General features: G+C 54.3%; 1 protein-coding gene across 1 annotated transcript; it reads right to left on the bottom strand.

Annotated features, from left to right (window-relative positions):
- Positions 1 to 70: 70 nt before the first annotated feature.
- Positions 71 to 16,910, bottom strand: gas2l1 (growth arrest-specific 2 like 1). The gene is made up of 5 exons (XM_029162213.3): positions 15,631 to 16,910; positions 9,162 to 9,269; positions 6,165 to 6,261; positions 5,379 to 5,682; positions 71 to 4,138 (listed from the first exon to the last, which is right to left on the bottom strand). The coding sequence occupies exons 1-5, from the start codon at positions 16,357 to 16,359 to the stop codon at positions 2,119 to 2,121; spliced, it is 3,258 nt and encodes a 1,085-aa protein (XP_029018046.1). The 5' UTR covers positions 16,360 to 16,910; the 3' UTR covers positions 71 to 2,118.
- Positions 16,911 to 16,998: the final 88 nt, after the last annotated feature.

Genomic DNA, 16,998 nt, shown 5'->3' with positions numbered 1-16,998 from the left:
TACTCATTACTACCATACTTCTACTGCTACTATAATTTTAGAAATTACCACAACACGTAGAAAACGCAAATTTTCTTGAGAGGAAATATTTATTACAAGAACAACTTGACAAAAAGTTTCAGTTTAAAAAAAAACAACAGTGACATCTTGCAGTATTGCTGTTTCAAACATACAAATTCAACGAAGTCGAGCAAACCTGAAACTGATCTTTTAGTAAAATATGAGGAAATGGTCTGATGGTGAACATTCAGCTTCTACGCTGATTGGGGGATAGAGAGGAGAGAGAGTCGTGGAGCAGTGCTATGATTGAATGATGAAAGTGTCTGTCCAAACAAGTGGAATTGTAATTTAATTATCATTTATTCAGAATACAATAATAAAAGCGTTTATGCAGGTGAAACCCACACCCAGCTACAAATTACATCACTGTAGCTCTAGTTGGTCTCTAATATCAACAGATCCGTTCTAAACATTTGTGTCTCTTATCCAGTTTATTGTTGATAAAAAGTCCCACCTCTTCTGGATTTGCCTACATATTTACTTACAGTACAGTAACGTGTGTCCACTCAGACCTCGTTTCATAAATAAATAAGTTAGACCAACACCACTTGCTGAACTGTTCATATTGTCGTACAGTATGTGTTCACATAGATATGCATACTCCTTTCTTTTCGGTCATTTGCTGTCAGTGTCCTGCAAGATGATGAACGTTCTCTTTGATCGTTTCTACTGATATTTTTTCCCAGGTTCTCTGGGAAATACAGTATTTAACACCAGACAGGTGGATTTTTACAGGGCACTGACACCACTTTTTCTACTTTCAAATACGTTTCACTGAATCAACGCCCGTTAAACACCAAAACAAAGCAGTTAACGTCCGGTTTTAAACCAATACCAACTGTGCAATATCTCTTCCATACTGTGCAAGTATGGAATTAATGGCATTGTGTCATAGAAATACCATATTTATTTACGGTGAATCAAACATTTCTTCTTTCAGCCACTAGATGTCACCACACATTGTGCCATATCTCTGGAAATAATCTTCTGAATAAGTTAACTGGCTTATCTGGATTCAGAGGCAATAAATTAAGTCTCTACCATAATTTGTACACCTACATCAAGTATAACTTATCATTAAAATTGGCATTTGTATCACGTTTGCCACACATTCACACTCAAACACGTTAATTTCATGGTAATGTAGTGTTATCGAATAGCTCTTAGCAAAGTTGAGCGAAACATTCAAACCTAAATTGTGAACAGGTTTTAAGGCAAAGGGAATCATCAAGGCATTTCCAACACCAATATTGCATAGCTAAGGCAGCGCAGAACTTAATACAGTGAATATGTACATTAAACAATAGATTCAATGCATTTATATACACAAAATACCAACGTGTATTTACACATTCATTCTCTTATGTATCTGACTTCTGCACATATGTAGAAGAACCCTTAACATGGAACTCAGTGAAAATGACACAAACTGATTCAGTGCATTTCACTGCATCGAACATAATCTTAAAACCTAGTTGCACATTAGCTAGTTGAAAAAACGGACTGTACAGAACCTTGAAGGGCGTGTGGTGGTGATGAAGCCATAAGAATAATGGGCATTACCTATTAGTGTACTGTAAATATGAGCGTGTATGAAGAGGAACAGCGACCACGCCAGCATGTTGACTTTCAAGGCGAGCGGCGCTGTGATGGCAAACCACAAGAGGGAGCCAACTGTTGTGACCAAAGGTTTAGTGTTTCCGGAGCTACAGCCTTAAATCCCCGGCACGCTGCCGTGCCCCACGGCGAGCCACATGGCAGCCTTACGCTCCCTCTCCCCGTCGCTCTGCATCCACCGCGACGTTTGCACATGTCTCGTGAGAAGAACGCCGTCTGACTGGCAAAAGCATCCCCATGCACGCGTTAAAACGACAGTAAGTGGAAAAAGAAAAACAAGTCCTTTGGTAATAAATAGTTTGGCTTAAGTGCAACAAAACAGCAATGTGAGAAGCTAAATGTAACGGAGTGTGTGCGACATGCGGCGGAAGCAGTCATGGGTTCCTTTTTACACAGTAGTCAAAGTCATTATAACAACCTCTTGTGCCAGAAGCGCTGGTTCTACATCCAAGCTTCAGTGTCTAAGCTCCCTGACTGTCCGGGGTAGGAGCAGTCCTTGTTGCCCATGGCTGCAGAGCGTGGCTGGGGGTGGATCATGTCGGTGAAGGCCTGGTGCAGGCTCTTACATGTGGCCGGAGGGCCAGCGGTGCGGGGGCTCGGGGGGGACAGGGGTGGGGTGTGGCACGGGGAGCGGTTGCTGTGAGCCTGCAGATCTCTGTAAGTGACCGGGGTGGGGATTCGCGAGGGGCTGTTGTCCGGTCTGTTGTCAACACGAGGCCTGATCCGGGTTTTCAGTTTGTGCTGAGCGATCGGGACCAGACTCCCTGTCTTCTTCTGCCCTTTCTTAGTCTGCAGCGCTTCTGCGTCCGCGTCGCCGTTGGCCAGCGGCGACGGCGGTGGGGGGGAGTCGGAGCGCGACTCGCTCAGGCTTAAGCACATGGAGGAGCTTTCGCTGGAGGAGTCCTGGAAGGAGCCGTCGTCAGAGGGCGGGAGGGGCACCGGCGACGGACAGGCCTCGGGGGGCGGGAGGCCGTCGCTCTCGTCCTCATTGTCCAAGTCATACGGTAGGTTGGGCTGGTGGTTCTCTAGGGGAACGTCTCCTTCAGCTCCTGCCTCCCAACCCGGCTGACCATGCTGGCCTCTGAGTTCTCCATTCATGTTCCTACAGTGGAAAGTAGGCCGTGTTGAGAACTGATTCATTAAGCCTTCTGACTCTGTTCCTCCAAGGCTGGGAAGAGAAGATGGAGGCTCCCTCTCCTCCACTGAGCTACAGATGGCCGGGAGCTTCTTGAGACCTCGCTCCCCCCAGTTTACAGGCTCTCCCTGATGCGGTGCACCGAAACTTTGGCCATAGAGTATATTTAAAGGGTCATCTGGTGGGAAATGACGAGGATTAGTTCTCTTGGATTCTCTGAGGTCAGGGAGAGGTCCCATTTTTGCCCCCACATTCAGGGAGGAGGTGGAGGAGTTCGAGGAGGAATAGGCCGAGTCAGTAACATTAGCATCAGCGAGCGCTGGCGCGGGATGTGTCCCAGCTCCGCGCGGGTCAGCGCGTCCGGGAGCTTTACCGCCCACCTCTCTAGCCTGCTGCGTGTTGGCCAAAAACTCAGCCTCGAAGCTGCGATACAGGTCCTGCTCCCTCTGGGGATCCAGCGTTGGTAGCATCTGAAAGCTAAAGTCCGGTCCTTCCTCCTCAGGCTCCGACCAGTTCCTGTGGTGGCCTCGCCCGGCAGAGCGCGGGCCCTGGGGGGTCCGGAGGGGCCGGGCGGCGTGATGGTGCGAGTTGCGGGGTGATGAGTGTGGCGAACGCCGACCCCCTGAGGTGACCGGTGGCAGTAGCCTGCTTTTCCCTACTGAGGGGGAGCGAGGGGCGGGGGGTCTCGGAGCAGTTACAGTCTTCTTGCTGGGGCTACTGTTGTTCAGGATCCCTTTAATAGGTGAATTAGAGCAGGAGGACGACTGCCTCTTGGTGAAACCGCAACCTGGTCTGGGAGAGGATGGGGGCGCTTGTTTGACCCGGAGGTCCTCTCTCCTGTCTGAAGGTGGTGGGAGAGCATCCCTGGAGCTGGAAGGCGGTCCGGGGCTCGCGTCGTTGGACCGCGTGCGGCCGGACAGCTTGCTCTGGCTGTGAGAACGCGGCGCGTGGAGCCTCCGCTGGCCCTCGCTCGCGAGGGAGCGGCCCCGCTCGGCGCGAGGCGCCCGCGCCGCCTCGGCAGGTCCCTGCGGCGGGTTGGGTTTGAGCGCGGGAACGAGTCCGGGGCGCTCCCGCGACTGGCTGCGTGCGCGGGGCAGGGACGGACGCCCGTGCACGGCGCCGGGCCTCTCGATCACGTGCCTCCCCTCCTTTCGGTTGACAAGCAGAACCACCTCTTCACCAGCGCGCCGTGAGGGACCACCGAGCGACAACCGGGCCCCCCCTCCTCCTCCTCCTCCTCCTCCTCCTCCTCCCTTAGAGGAGGCCGTAGAGGAATCACTGTCCCCAGACAGACGCCTGGTCACTGGCATCATTGTCTCCTTATTCCTGAAATACATAAAGGAAACAAAGATTTATTTGTATTAATCATAACATGGCAGAAACGGAGTGTCTCAAATTATGACTCAGACAGAGTCATATTGCTGGTCACTATTGCTCCGATGGTAACGCGTTATGTATGAAGTGACACTGCTTGACATGGACGAGTATTTCTGACCTAAGGCCTGGTGTTTCCTGGAACAGCCAGCGGGGGGGGGGTTCCAGAGAAGATGATAACCCGTCGGGGCAGGATTAGAAGTCCTGTTTTCCTGTGTGTGTGTGTGTGTGTGTGTACGTGTCCTAACATGCGATATCTTTACAGGTAATAATTAGTTAATTAATCATTAATAACAGTATTGTAAGTTGTAAGTTGTTGTCGAGCCATCAGTACATTTAGAAATCACACCACGCTGCTGTTCTTAGTTTTAACGGGAGCCTTTTGTTTTTCTGATTTCAGAGTCCGTGTTGTGTCGGGAGGTTTCACCTGTTGACCTATTTCCCCAGTTAGCTGTGAACAGTTGTCTGGGGGGTAGATTAGACTTCATCTAGTCCGGTGCACTTAAAAAAGATGCCCCACCAACACGGGCTAATTCCAATGACCCATCGCACCGTCTGGTTTGAGCCGCACGTTGGCTGGAAGCCAAACCAAATCACTATTCAGCATCCAATTATGTCGACCATGGCACAGACAAAGTCTAAAATACGGGCAAGGTATGTGGACAGATCAGCTGTTTGACAGCTTCATGAGCACACTCTGTTGTGTTTCCATCCCATATTTGCCCGTTGTATATAAAGAGCCATGATCTTCACATGCTCCTGCTCTGCTGCCATCACTGATGGAGAAACATCAAACCAGACCACAGCAGCCCATCACAGAGGACCGGTGTGGTTTCATTGGTCTCTGGCTTTGGAGCGTCTGTTAGTCATGTCATGAGAAGAGAGGCTTCAACAGCAGCTCACACAGAATCCCAGCTGTCACAGACAGTCGATTGTCTGGGGAACTCATTGAAAGCAGAGGAGAGACCATGTGTCATCACTAGGGGGCGCTGTGACCGGCGGATTTAATAGTGCAATGTCACCTGAGATTAGACAAATCTGCTGTGGCCTAATCTGTGGCTCGCTGGCATGTGTATCTGTTGTGTTTATGCCTCCGTGTTTGTGAGCGTGTGGTGCACAGCTGTCTGTCTGGGGCCAGCCCTGACACTGTCATCACGCCTTTCCACGCCTGGATGAACGGACACCCACTCACCTCAGGGGGTTGAGGTGGCGCGGCTCCGAGCGGTCCCGCGGCGGCCGCGGCAGCAGAGCGTGGGCCGCGGCGGAGCCGGGCTCAGCGGGGACCGAGGGGTTGTGAGAGCGGCCCGGCCGCGTGGATGAGGAGGAGGAGGAGGAGGAGGGGGGGGCACACGGAGCGGAGGGGGGCTTATAGGGCGCGATGCCGTCATTCCGCCAGTGTGGCCCTGGACTGGTGGACCGGGACGAGTGGGCGCTCGAGGACTTGCTCTGGGCGCCCTGGCCTTGGCCGCTGGCTTTGGCCTGGTGGTAGCGGTGGGCTGTGGAGACAGATCGACAATAGGCCGTTAAAAGGACGTTTCATTGAGAGATCATTAAGAGACCTAGAAATACACCACAGCCACGCGGAGGCGTCACGCTGCCGGACCGCAACAGCGGATAAAAATACTGTTGCCACTCCTGAGCAATAGAGATGAAAGGAGCCAATCAGAGAGGAGCTGATGGTCCCATCATTTACTGCGAGCAGTTATAGGACACAAAGGGCGCGTTTCCCTCATCACTTCATGGTGTTTGGTCATCATCAAAGTTGAGCACCGTTCAGCTGTCCGGACCGTTCAGCAGCAGCAGTGTGGGAAGAGGCCGGACAGCCTCACCCGGCACAGCTAAGGGCACGTCTGCCTTGTTGTTCATCAACATGAGCGTAGACATGGATGGAGACTGAGCACGGTGCACCGGTTGTGAATGTGAGACCACAGTGAAGCTGTTTCACAAGGGGCTGATCGGGAATGGGACGGGACCTCACCGAAAGCCGCGCAGCGACACGGGTCGTGCTTGTCCAGATAGTGCTCCAGCGTGTCCCAGCCCCCGCCGACGCGCACCATCACATGGGTACGAAGGACCTGGAGGAGGAAACGGGACCATTAACATACAAATCAAGGGGCTAAACCATTGGATATGCTCCACCTCCACCACACATACCAGTCCATGGATATGCTAATGTCACAAGCTCAGCGGCTCGCGAAAGGCCGGCAGGGCGTCAGTGTTACACAACACCTCCACCCTCCCACACAGGCCTCTCTCTCCCACATCACTCCCAGCTGCTGCCATTATGAGGTCTGCGCATCGCCATGCCAACGCACTATTAAACAGTGTGGTAATAGGAAAAGAAAGAGCCAAAGTACACTCTTCTTTGGGCCCAGGCTCTGTCGTCTCTCCGCTGGCCTCACCCCGATTTCAGAGGGCAGCGGTGTGAATTTGCATGGTAACAGTCCTCCCCGGGTGTCCTCAGCTTCTCAGCTGCCATTTCAGTTCAGTTCAGCGGAGGGGGGTGGGTGGACAGGATCACACCCGAGGGGCTTCACAGGGCTAATGTGACGGCAGGGGACGGATCCCCCGCCTTAGGTTCACAGCCACGGCTTGTATCGGTGTCTCAGAGCCGTGGTGGCACACACGCGTGGCCTGGAACTAGATTTATTTCTCTTCTCCGTTAAATCCTCACGGCCTCTCATCTCCCGGCCCGCGAGCGCGGTCAGAGGCCACGGCCTCGACATATGCACCAAAGTCTGACCTCCTCGCCAACACAATCCCTGCCAATCCACCGCACGCCGCTTTCATCCGCCGCTGCACAAAATCCGTCAAAACAGCTGATCTGCTTATCTCTGTCAGACCTGAGAGCATCAAGTGCTTACTCTCCTCTGGTCCTGTGTCAAACAGGTGACTGTTTACCGATTGTGTGATGCTGTACAGTAACCAGGGAACCAAAGAAACTGTATTTTCAACCCATCACTGATATAAACTGACACAATAGTAAGATCACAACAACCTGCTTTAAAGAGGCTCAAAATTAACTTGAAGAGGCTTAAAGAGAGAGGCAAACAAACAATAGAATAAAGATGCTGTTGAGCCCAGTGCAGACATGGCTTCATACTGTTTGTGTTAATTGCTAGCTGCTGAGTTGACATTTAAACTGCGTGCCCATTCAATTCACTGCAGGCAACAACACAACACAATGAAATGCTATGTGAATTATGATCCCTTCGAGATATTTACAGTCTTAAATCTTTGGCGATGTACCGCTTGTTTCCGTGTAGGGGAAGATTAAGACGCTTATTTCATGTTTACAGCATCACGTTGCGGCTGCACTGAGGAGGCTGCTGAGCCTGAAGAGACGTTTTGGGACCATGCTCTACTTAGATCTGTGGCTCAGCTGCTTCTTTTCCAAACACTAAAGGGGTATCAGGGTCCTCAGCATCGTAGAGAGGCCCATTCTCTGTTTCTATGGCAACAGCGAACCGAGAGACTTCTCGTCGTTATTGTGGGGGGCATGAACGCTTGCTTGTGGGTTGAAAAAACGAAGTTGTAGCTCCCTGTTTCTGTTGTTCTGTTGTTCTCCACCACTGAAGTCATTTCCTCCCCTCGAGGAGTGACCTCCTTGGGGACAAAGATGCCTTATTAACTGCCGCTCTGTTCATACGGCTCATTCACCCTTTTGCTTCCCCCACTTCATCCCCAGATCCTTGTCACAGCTCTGGCAGCTGAACAGCGGCCTGTTGGCTCTGAAAGGAGCTGCCTGCACGGCACGCCGCCCTCACATGAATCAGGGAAGTGTGTTGGGTGCACTAGTAGCTGCTCAGGCATATGCATAATCACTGTCATCCCCCCAGTGAGGAGTCAGGAGAGGGCAGAGGCAGCGTGAGGCAAGCTAATCTGACAGGCACACGGCTCACACACTAAGTACGCTAATACACACACACACACAGTATAAAAACAGTTGTTGTTGTTGCTTCTTGTTGATTTTTTTACCTCACAATTGCAGTAGTATTTTGTTTAAGTTGTTAACACATATAGGATACACGTGTCCATGTATATGTGCCAAACTGATGCTGTGTCTGTTTTGGGAACTTACCTATCACAAACAATGGATTTAGTCTCCATCATGAGTAATAGTGTGATACTGTATCACATGTCCCTGTCTGGTCGCAGCGGTGCCTTTCAAACACATATTGACTGAGCTGAGGGTCCGGCCTGTACTGTAAGCAGGCATCTGAAGGGCCCATTAATGTGGCTGTAAGCGATAGCGCATCGATCCCTGCTGTGATCCACCTTCCTGCCCGGCCCAGTCTCTGAGGCCCGGTCTGGGTACGGCGGCAGCTCTTACGCTGAAACGGAGACAAGCGGAGCCAGACAACGGCCAAGGCATGAGCCAAGTCAGGAAATGACCTCAGGTTCTATTTGCGTCTCACTGGAAAGCAGCAGAGTCCTGGGAGTGGACCAGTTCAAGAGCATTTGTGTCGCATGAAAGACAGGAATCACAACATTTTCGCCAGTTGAACCAGTTCATTAAGCTCTGATGCAGCCCAGTGGATCTTCTGCCGCTGCTGTACGTTGTCCTCTTTGTAACAACACGGCACCATATGCCGGCACTGTACGCCTCCATTGGTGCGAGCCTCACAGTTTCCTGTGCTCTGAGCCAAGTTACATTAATGTACATACGCACAGTGAGGACAGGGGTAATTATAGTTTATTGAAACATAGATGTGTTTCTATGGATATGGCAACTGATGACTCACAGAACTGCTGGGTTGTGGGAACAACAGCAAACAAATTCAACTTTATATAAACTAGTTTTCCCTTTCAAATCAGGCGGATGGAACTCTACACCATATGAAAATCTCCTCCTAATAGACCTGCAGTGGTTGAGCTCCTGACTGTGCTTTTGGTGATGTCAGGATTTAGTGACCGTCCTGTTTTTAGTGTTTAAAGCTTTATGGACAATGACTCTGAAATGAACGACGCTCACCCGGATGAAGATCAAAGCGCTGGAGTCTCCCACTTTGTACTTCCCCTCCGACACCTTAATCATAGGAAACTGAGCTGGACACGAGCAGCGGCCCAGAATCTCACGCACCTGAGGAGAACAACACAGAGCAGAGCACATAAGCATGACGCACACATCACACACACACACACACACACACACACACACACACACACACACACACACACACACACACACACACACACAGGAGGAATCAGCAGCAACTTCCTGTTCCTCAGAATCAGCGCCCCTGCGTGAGCTCATGTTTAGTCACACGTGTGTGAGCGGGAGCCGAGCCGCGCTGGTTCCGACCCGTGTGACTGTGAGACTACACTGTGTTGACATGCGTGGACTGGGACTGGTGAGGCAGAGCGCTGGCGGTGATGTCACGCGTGCGGCCAGCTGTGTTTTGCCTCCAGAGCCGGGGCCCTCGCCGTGGTTGGAGCCGCTTATTAGGAGAGCGGAGGCAGACGTAGCAACAGGGTGGAGCAGCGCCGACGCCGTGGCCCGGGCCCGGCTCCGCTCACGTGATCGGGGGCGACTTTGAAGTTTTCCCTGGCGTCTCGCGCAGACGAAGGCGTGTGCGCACTCGTCGGCGGTGCGGGAGAGAGAAAGTAGAGCGGTGGAGCGAACGGAGGAGAGGAACGAGCAGGGCCGCGCGTTCAGAGGCCTCTAAGGCGGCTCCTGCAAAGAGCTCAGGATGCTTTGAGGGCCGTGCACACGTTTGTGACCTCCCGCATTATGTACTCAGAAGATTAAGACGGCACCTTGTTATTTTCCCAAATGACACCCTTCTCTCTGTACCATGCTAATTACACAGGAGAACCAGCTCCAGGCCTCAGCGCTTCACCTGCCTCCTCTGATCCTTTCCTCTCTCATCTGCTTCGTCCTCCAGGAGAGTAGATTATTTAGGCAGAACACTAAATTTGCCCACGAGTCTACAAGTGCTGCCTCTTTTTCTTTCTGTCTGCGGTGGACGAACCCTGTTTGGAAAAACCCTAGACAGTGACTTAATGGAAAGATTGCTATGGTAACGCACACACACACACACACACACACACAACCTTAGCGTTCCCTTTTTCACTCCACAGTCGTCTTGTTTCATTCTTGCTATGGTGAAGTCCTCTCTTGCACAAAACACCTCCCCCAGAGCTGAGCGCATACGTTTCCCTCCAGGATGAAGGTGAAGGACACGCACAGTCTGAGCGCTTTATTAACAACCGCACAGGCTGCAGACCGGGATGAACGTCACGGAAGTGGGGCCGGAACGCAGATAAAAAACCCAGGGATGAATTATGGATGCGCGGTCGAGCATCCGGCATCCACAGCACGGCCCACGCTGGGAATCTGCTGCGTCCATCTTCAGACAGGAGCGCTGAAGGAGCAGCTTTTATTATTACTGTGCAGCCGGGCTTGTCTCCATTCAGCTGAGTGCAAAGATTAGATACAGAGCGTACGGCATGGGGCTTCGTCACATCTGTGCGGCTCCGCGTGAGTCAACGGTCGCTTTCCCGACCTGCAAACATCTGAAGGGATGATTGTGGAAGAGGCCAAGACCGAGGGGTCAACAGAACCCTGGGGATGGAGGGTGGAGATGGGAAGGGAGAGGTCCAGCACTAATCATGTGGATCACATGCGCATGTGAAGGCATCGCTCCAAAGGAATGTACACTGTACATGTTTGTAGCGTTCGGGAGCTCCGGCTCAGGCTTCCAGCTGACGGTCCGGGTGTGATAAAAGCTCCGCGTGTGAGTCAGCAAGGTGCGCTGGCCTGCCGCAACCGGTTAGCGAAGGAGAATTATTACCAAAGTCCCCGCTATAAAAGCAGAACATTACGACACACTTGACAGGAATGTGCATGAGGGTGGTTTTAGGGATCGACATGCGCGCCATCTGCACAAGGCTCGGTGGAGAAGCGCTTTACGACACGCTGGGCGACGCTGCACAGCGTGACTCAGCGCACGCGGCCGTTAAAGGTGGATTTCTGCAGTCGAGCCGTCCCGTACTCTGCCCGAGCGCCCCGCGGCTCTGTCGTGACTGGAAGCGTCCTAAGATAAACAGGCCTCGCTATCAGATAAGCCCAGAGGAAACTAGGCCACAGGGGGAAGCCTGCGTGGATGGATGAAAACTTCAGGAGTTACTGCTGCTCCACCCACGAGCCTGTGTGAACAGCATGTATGTGGACAAGCACGCGTCCTTTAACCATCTTTGCACAAATGCTCTCTTCAAACAACCCGAGGGCGAAGGGAGGCGACGGACGGCTTAATAAATGATAATTATATGAGGATCAACACAGAGTTCGGTGAAATACAAACATTTTCATACTGTGATCGCGCCGGTCCGACGGGTTCCACCTGCAGAGGCGGGGCAGAAAAACAACAGATAAGGGCCTCAGTGTCACGGATGAAGGGTTTGTGAGGCAAATGACAGCTCAGCAGTAAAACGAGAAATGTGTTAAAGTTAGAAAATTCAGATTAATGTGAGAAATTAATTAGAGACATCAGTTTATGTCGCATGTCGGCTTCAGCTCACGCGATGCACAGGAAACCAGCGTTAACTGGGCTGTGAACCAGGATATGAAAATCTCTGTGTCATCAACCCGACAATTAGACAAATGAGTCACACAACTCACAGTTTTATAGTTTTATAGCGAGCCCAGACATAAACTTCATTGGCAGCGCAAGAAGAAATCCCGTCCAAACAGACTCATTATAGCTGAGCCTCACAAATGCTGCTTCCAGTCTGTAGCTATGACAGTGATTCACATTAAAGCCATGAGAGCAGTATAAAAAGTATAATGCCCCAAATGTTGATTTTAACCTACGTCTAGTAATAATCTGTTTTTTAGATCGGGGTAGTACTATGAGCATAGTGGGGGAAGCAGCATTCAGTGCTTCAAGTAAACCATTCTATGAAAATCAATGCCTCTCTTCTGCCCACGTGACAAACAGCCCATCGGGAGCTGAGAGGATAAAGAATGAGGAGCTGCAAGGTCAATACCTCCATTGCTAATGTGAGAGAGTCTAACAGCAATGTAATCACTCTGCAGGAGCCTAAATATCACATCAGCGCCCGACTTGTTCGTCGCTTTGATTCGATGAGGCTCAGCCGCTCTCAGCACTTAGACCACGGGCTGATGGGAAGCGACAGGCTCCACCTGAGACCGGACCAGGAGGCTGCAGGAGGCCGCAGGCGGCTGCAGGAGGCCGCAGGAGGCTGCAGGTGACTGCAGGGGGCTGCAGGAGGCCGCAGGCGGCTGCAGGAGGCCGCAGGCGACTGCAGGGGGCTGCAGGAGGCTGCAGGTGACTGCAGGGGGCCGCAGGTGACTGCAGGGGGCCGCAGGAGGCTGCAGGAGGCTGCAGGCGACTGCAGGGGGCCGCAGGAGGCTGCAGGTGACTGCAGGGGGCCGCAGGAGGCTGCAGGAGGCTGCAGGCGACTGCAGGGGGCCGCAGGAGGCTGCAGGTGACTGCAGGGGGCCGCAGGAGGCTGCAGGTGACTGCAGGGGGCCGCAGGAGGCCGCAGGCGGCTGCAGGAGGCCGCAGGCGACTGCAGGGGGCTGCAGGAGGCTGCAGGAGGCTGCAGGTGACTGCAGGGGGCCGCAGGTGACTGCAGGGGGCCGCAGGAGGCTGCAGGAGGCTGCAGGCGACTGCAGGGGGCCGCAGGAGGCTGCAGGTGACTGCAGGGGGCCGCAGGAGGCTGCAGGAGGCTGCAGGAGGCCGCAGGCGACTGCAGGGGGCTGCAGGAGGCTGCAGGAGGCTGCAGGTGACTGCAGGGGGCCGCAGGTGACTGCAGGGGGCCGCAGGAGGCTGCAGGAGGCTGCAGGCGACTGCAGGGGGCCGCAGGAGGCTGCAGGTGACTGCAGGGGGCCGCAGGAGGCCCCCTGCAGGTGACTGCAGGGGGCCGCAGGAGGCCGCAGGCGACTGCAGGGGGCTGCAGGAGGCTGCAGGAGGCTGCAGGTGACTGCAGGGGGCCGCAGGTGACTGCAGGGGGCCGCAGGAGGCTGCAGGAGGCTGCAGGCGACTGCAGGGGGCCGCAGGAGGCTGCAGGTGACTGCAGGGGGCCGCAGGAGGCTGCAGGAGGCTGCAGGAGGCCGCAGGCGACTGCAGGGGGCCGCAGGAGGCTGCAGGCAGCTGCAGGCGGCTGCAGGAGGCCACAGAGACCAGCCCGACTCTGGGAGGCCGACACCTGCTGCGTCATGTCACGAGACGAAGCCGTCGCATCCAGCGCGGCGTTAAAAGCATAAAGCGAAGCGTGGAGTCAGCCATTTCCATGAACACCCTGCAGCACGGAAAACCGAGAGGAACTCTGGGAAAACAACGCTGGACAACAACCTTTCAAACACTAAAGCCCTCAAAACGCGAGCGCACGTGACGCGGGAGGCAGAAACGCCGAAGGATGCGGCGCTCCCTCAGCAAAGTGTGACCCAGCGCGAAGCGCGATGACCTACTTTTCCTCGTTCACGCTCTACTGTAGCTCTCCCTCACGCACCAACATCCAGCGCAGTCAGGTTCAACAGAGTGTACAGTAAAGTCACTCCGGGCTCGCTGGCCGTCTCCCACTTCCCTTTCTGCTCCCTCAATGCATGAACTGAACCATGAGGTGAGCGGAGCAGAGTGGCCACGCAGGCATAATGCACCCGCGTCGCCCTCTGCTCGTCTGAGCACGGAGACCCCCCACCCCCCACCACCCCATCAACGCGCTACAACTTCCCCTCCACGTCGTCAACAAGACGATCGTCCATCTCCAGCGCAGGCGGTGGGGGATGGGAACCACGGCTCACACATACATGAAGCCGGCGAGGGCCGCGTTCTGGCGCCCGAGGTGACGGGAGACGCGGAGGAGCATTTACAAGGGAGCAGGACGTGATGCGATAATCTCACGGTGTGGATGGTTCAATTGCAAACACTACAACCGCGCAGACGCCCACGCGGCCAACAGACGTGAACCTGTCTGTGACGTTCCTGAGAAAACAGGGCATCTCCTTGGAACGGAAAAGGGAAGTGTCGGAAACGAGCACTTCCCCGGTGAGAAGCCGTCACACTGAGGTGAGTAAGAACGTGCGCACGTGGCGTCAGATCAGTGGGCGACGCTGTGGGAACCGTGAGAGCGTCGCCACAAGGAAAACAAAAGACTCCCGTGTTCTAAATGTGAGCGTTTAGAACCTCTTCGTCCGAAGCATAAAGACGATTCAATAAGAAATTCAGCATCTGTAGCTTCTCGGTCTGTAGCAGTTAATGGCCTGGTAATTAATTGATGACATTTGATCAATAATATTATTGTCTATTTATAGGCTGGCTTCATAAATGGCCTGATAAATTATGCATTTCCTTAAAGGCAGCATCAAAATGAAGTCAGCATTAATCTTGTCACAGCTGTGGACGGTGCAGCACATCTAGAGGTGAAAGTGAAGGCCGGACCGGACGCGTGAGCCCTGCGGCGCCGTCACAGAACCCTGTGTGGCTGACTGGACCGCTCTGGGCAGAGGCAGCTGCGTGTGGCAGGTTTGAAGCCCAGCAGGCAAACGTCCCGGCCGGTCAGACGCCCGCGCGGGTCACCGTCAGATGACACTTACACAGAACTGTGGGATGCGTCAGCGCGAATGACAGCGAAGGGCGCGCGGGCGCACGCTCTGCCGCTCCGGTGGCGCCGGTGTCCTGCAGTCGGCTCAGATGCTCCTCCTCCTCCTCCACACGCGCTCACGTTTCCACCCACAGAGGTCACGCGCTGCCCTCACACTGTTTTCAGCATCTACATGACAGTTTTCTAGCCCGGACCGAGCTCCTGTTCTGCTGTCAGCTCATTAGCTGTGTGTGTGTGTGTGTGTGTGTGTGTGTGTGTGTGTGTGTGTGTGTGTGTGTGTGTGTGTGTGTGTGTGTGTGTGTGTGTGTGTGTGTGTGTGTGTGTGTAGGCCCCGGTCAACCGGTGCAACAAGACAAATGACGAGACTTGATTGCTTGAATTCCCCAAGGCAGGAAATGCATTTCCACCACCCGAAGAGGACATCACTGCGGTGATGATAGTGTGTGTGTGTGTGTGTGTGTGTGTGTGTGTGTGTGTGTGTGATGTGTTCATTGTATTGATTTTTAATCGTGAATCAAAGATAAGGATGATGAGGGATCACTGGACTGACCCGTGACTCCTCAGTCATCTCCTTGTGGCCCTACAGGTGAGCAGGAATGTAACAGCTAACCCAAAGTTCTGCACAGGCCCGACCCGGCGGGTCCAGAAGACTTCACCTGCTTCCCCACACTAACGGGACACCGTCACGTATTTCCACACACCCGGTCTGGCTGCAGGGAATCGCATAAAACACAACGGCGGGTGAAGCCTCCTGGACCCCCCCCCCCACACACACACACACACACACACACACACACCAGTGCGAACACCCCCATGTAAAAACACGACACCGGTCACGAGCCTGCTTTCCCTCCTACCGTGGCTAAACTCACCAGCTCATCCAGATTTCGCATGTCACACAACACTCTCTTCTGCTGCCAGGCGTACGGCTCTGGATCCGGCTCATCCCCCTCCTCATCCTCATCTTCATCCTCCGCGCTCCGCCTGCTCTTCTTCCGACCGACGCGCCCGCCGTGCGTGGCGACCGGGCTCCGCTCCGGGGGCTCGCCCGCGTCCGCGCGCAGGCTCTCCTGGTCCCGGATCTCCTCCTCGATCTCCTCCTCCAGCTGGATCAACATGGGCGCCAGCATGCCGAACTTGGAGCCGCGCCGCGCCACCTCCAGGAGGCACAGCACCAAGTTCTTCTCGTTGCACCGCTCCACCAGGTCGTTGGTCTCGAACATGAGGACGTCCTTGATCCACAGCTCCTGTCGGCACCAGGCGATGAAGTTGGACACGTTGTCCCGCGCCAGGAACGAGCCGGGGATGACGTTGCGCGACTGGAAGACGACGTCTTTGGACGGAACCTTCATGGAGTGCGCGGCCCCGGGGTGCAACAGCTGGAAGTCGTGCGCCGCGCGGTTCACGTTGTTGGCGTGCCGACACAGGGCGCAGCCCGTCTCCAGCGCCTCCATGAAGGTGTCCGCGCCGATATCTAGGTCATACAGGGTGTTGAGCCATTCAGCCAGGTCCTCCTTCATGGCATACAGGTACTCCTCGCTGGATTTAAATGGCCGAATGCTCTTGGAGGCGGCGGACTGGATGTTACTCTGATCAGCCATATTGTCGGATTGTGCGTCAATAAAGTCTACTTGATGATTCCCGACCGTCTCATTGCGCGACAGCGCGCCGCAGCCCGGAGCGAGACAGCCGCGTCGACGCGCCCATGCCGACGTGCATGTGCGGTTTTCCGTGCGTGGAGCTCCGTGGAAAAGGGCTTTGTGCGGTCACGAGCATATCTGGATGCGGAGCCGCGCGTGGATGCTTTCCCCGGATGTCTCTGCGAAACACGTTTCCTTTAAAGAGCGCATCGCCGGGTCCCGGGGTGGAAACGAGAACCAAGCGGATCCGGCACGCCGATACACACCCATGCGACGGGCAGTTAATCCATCCGACGCGGGGGTGGGGGTGGAGGGGGTCCCGAGGTCCGCTCACCTATCGAAATCCACGTGTCACCATGTCCGCGCGTCGGCGGCGCTCGCTTTGCGCCACTCGTCGTCGCTGAGGTCGAGTGCGCCGAGCGGCAGCGGCTCCGCAGCTCGTCTCCGCCGCAAATAGGCTCAGCCCACGTTGCGCCGCCTCCCTCTCGCGCCGAGTGCGTTGACCTGCTGTAGCTTAGACCAGCAGAGCGACTCGGTGGCACATCCCATTATGAGGGATAAACGCTCGGCAGAGGAGGAAGACTTAACCCCGTGCTCACC

The sequence above is a fragment of the Betta splendens genome, chromosome 9 (assembly GCF_900634795.4).
Source record: "Betta splendens chromosome 9, fBetSpl5.4, whole genome shotgun sequence".
Lineage (NCBI taxonomy): Eukaryota > Metazoa > Chordata > Actinopteri > Anabantiformes > Osphronemidae > Betta > Betta splendens.
The sequence above is the reverse complement of the archived record's forward strand: the minus strand, read 5'-3'. Positions and strand labels throughout refer to the sequence as shown.

Bases quoted from the DNA above. Each gene is read 5' to 3' on its own strand.
- gas2l1 (XM_029162213.3), bottom strand. From the start codon at position 16,359: ATGGCTGATCAGAGTAACATCCAGTCCGCCGCCTCCAAGAGCATTCGG. The intron at 6,262-9,161 runs GTGAGCGTCGTT...TTCCTCCTCCAG, and splicing joins GCGCTTTGATCTTCATCCGG to GTCCTTCGTACCCATGTGAT. The intron at 4,139-5,378 runs GTGAGTGGGTGT...TATGTATTTCAG, and splicing joins CGCCACCTCAACCCCCTGAG to GAATAAGGAGACAATGATGC.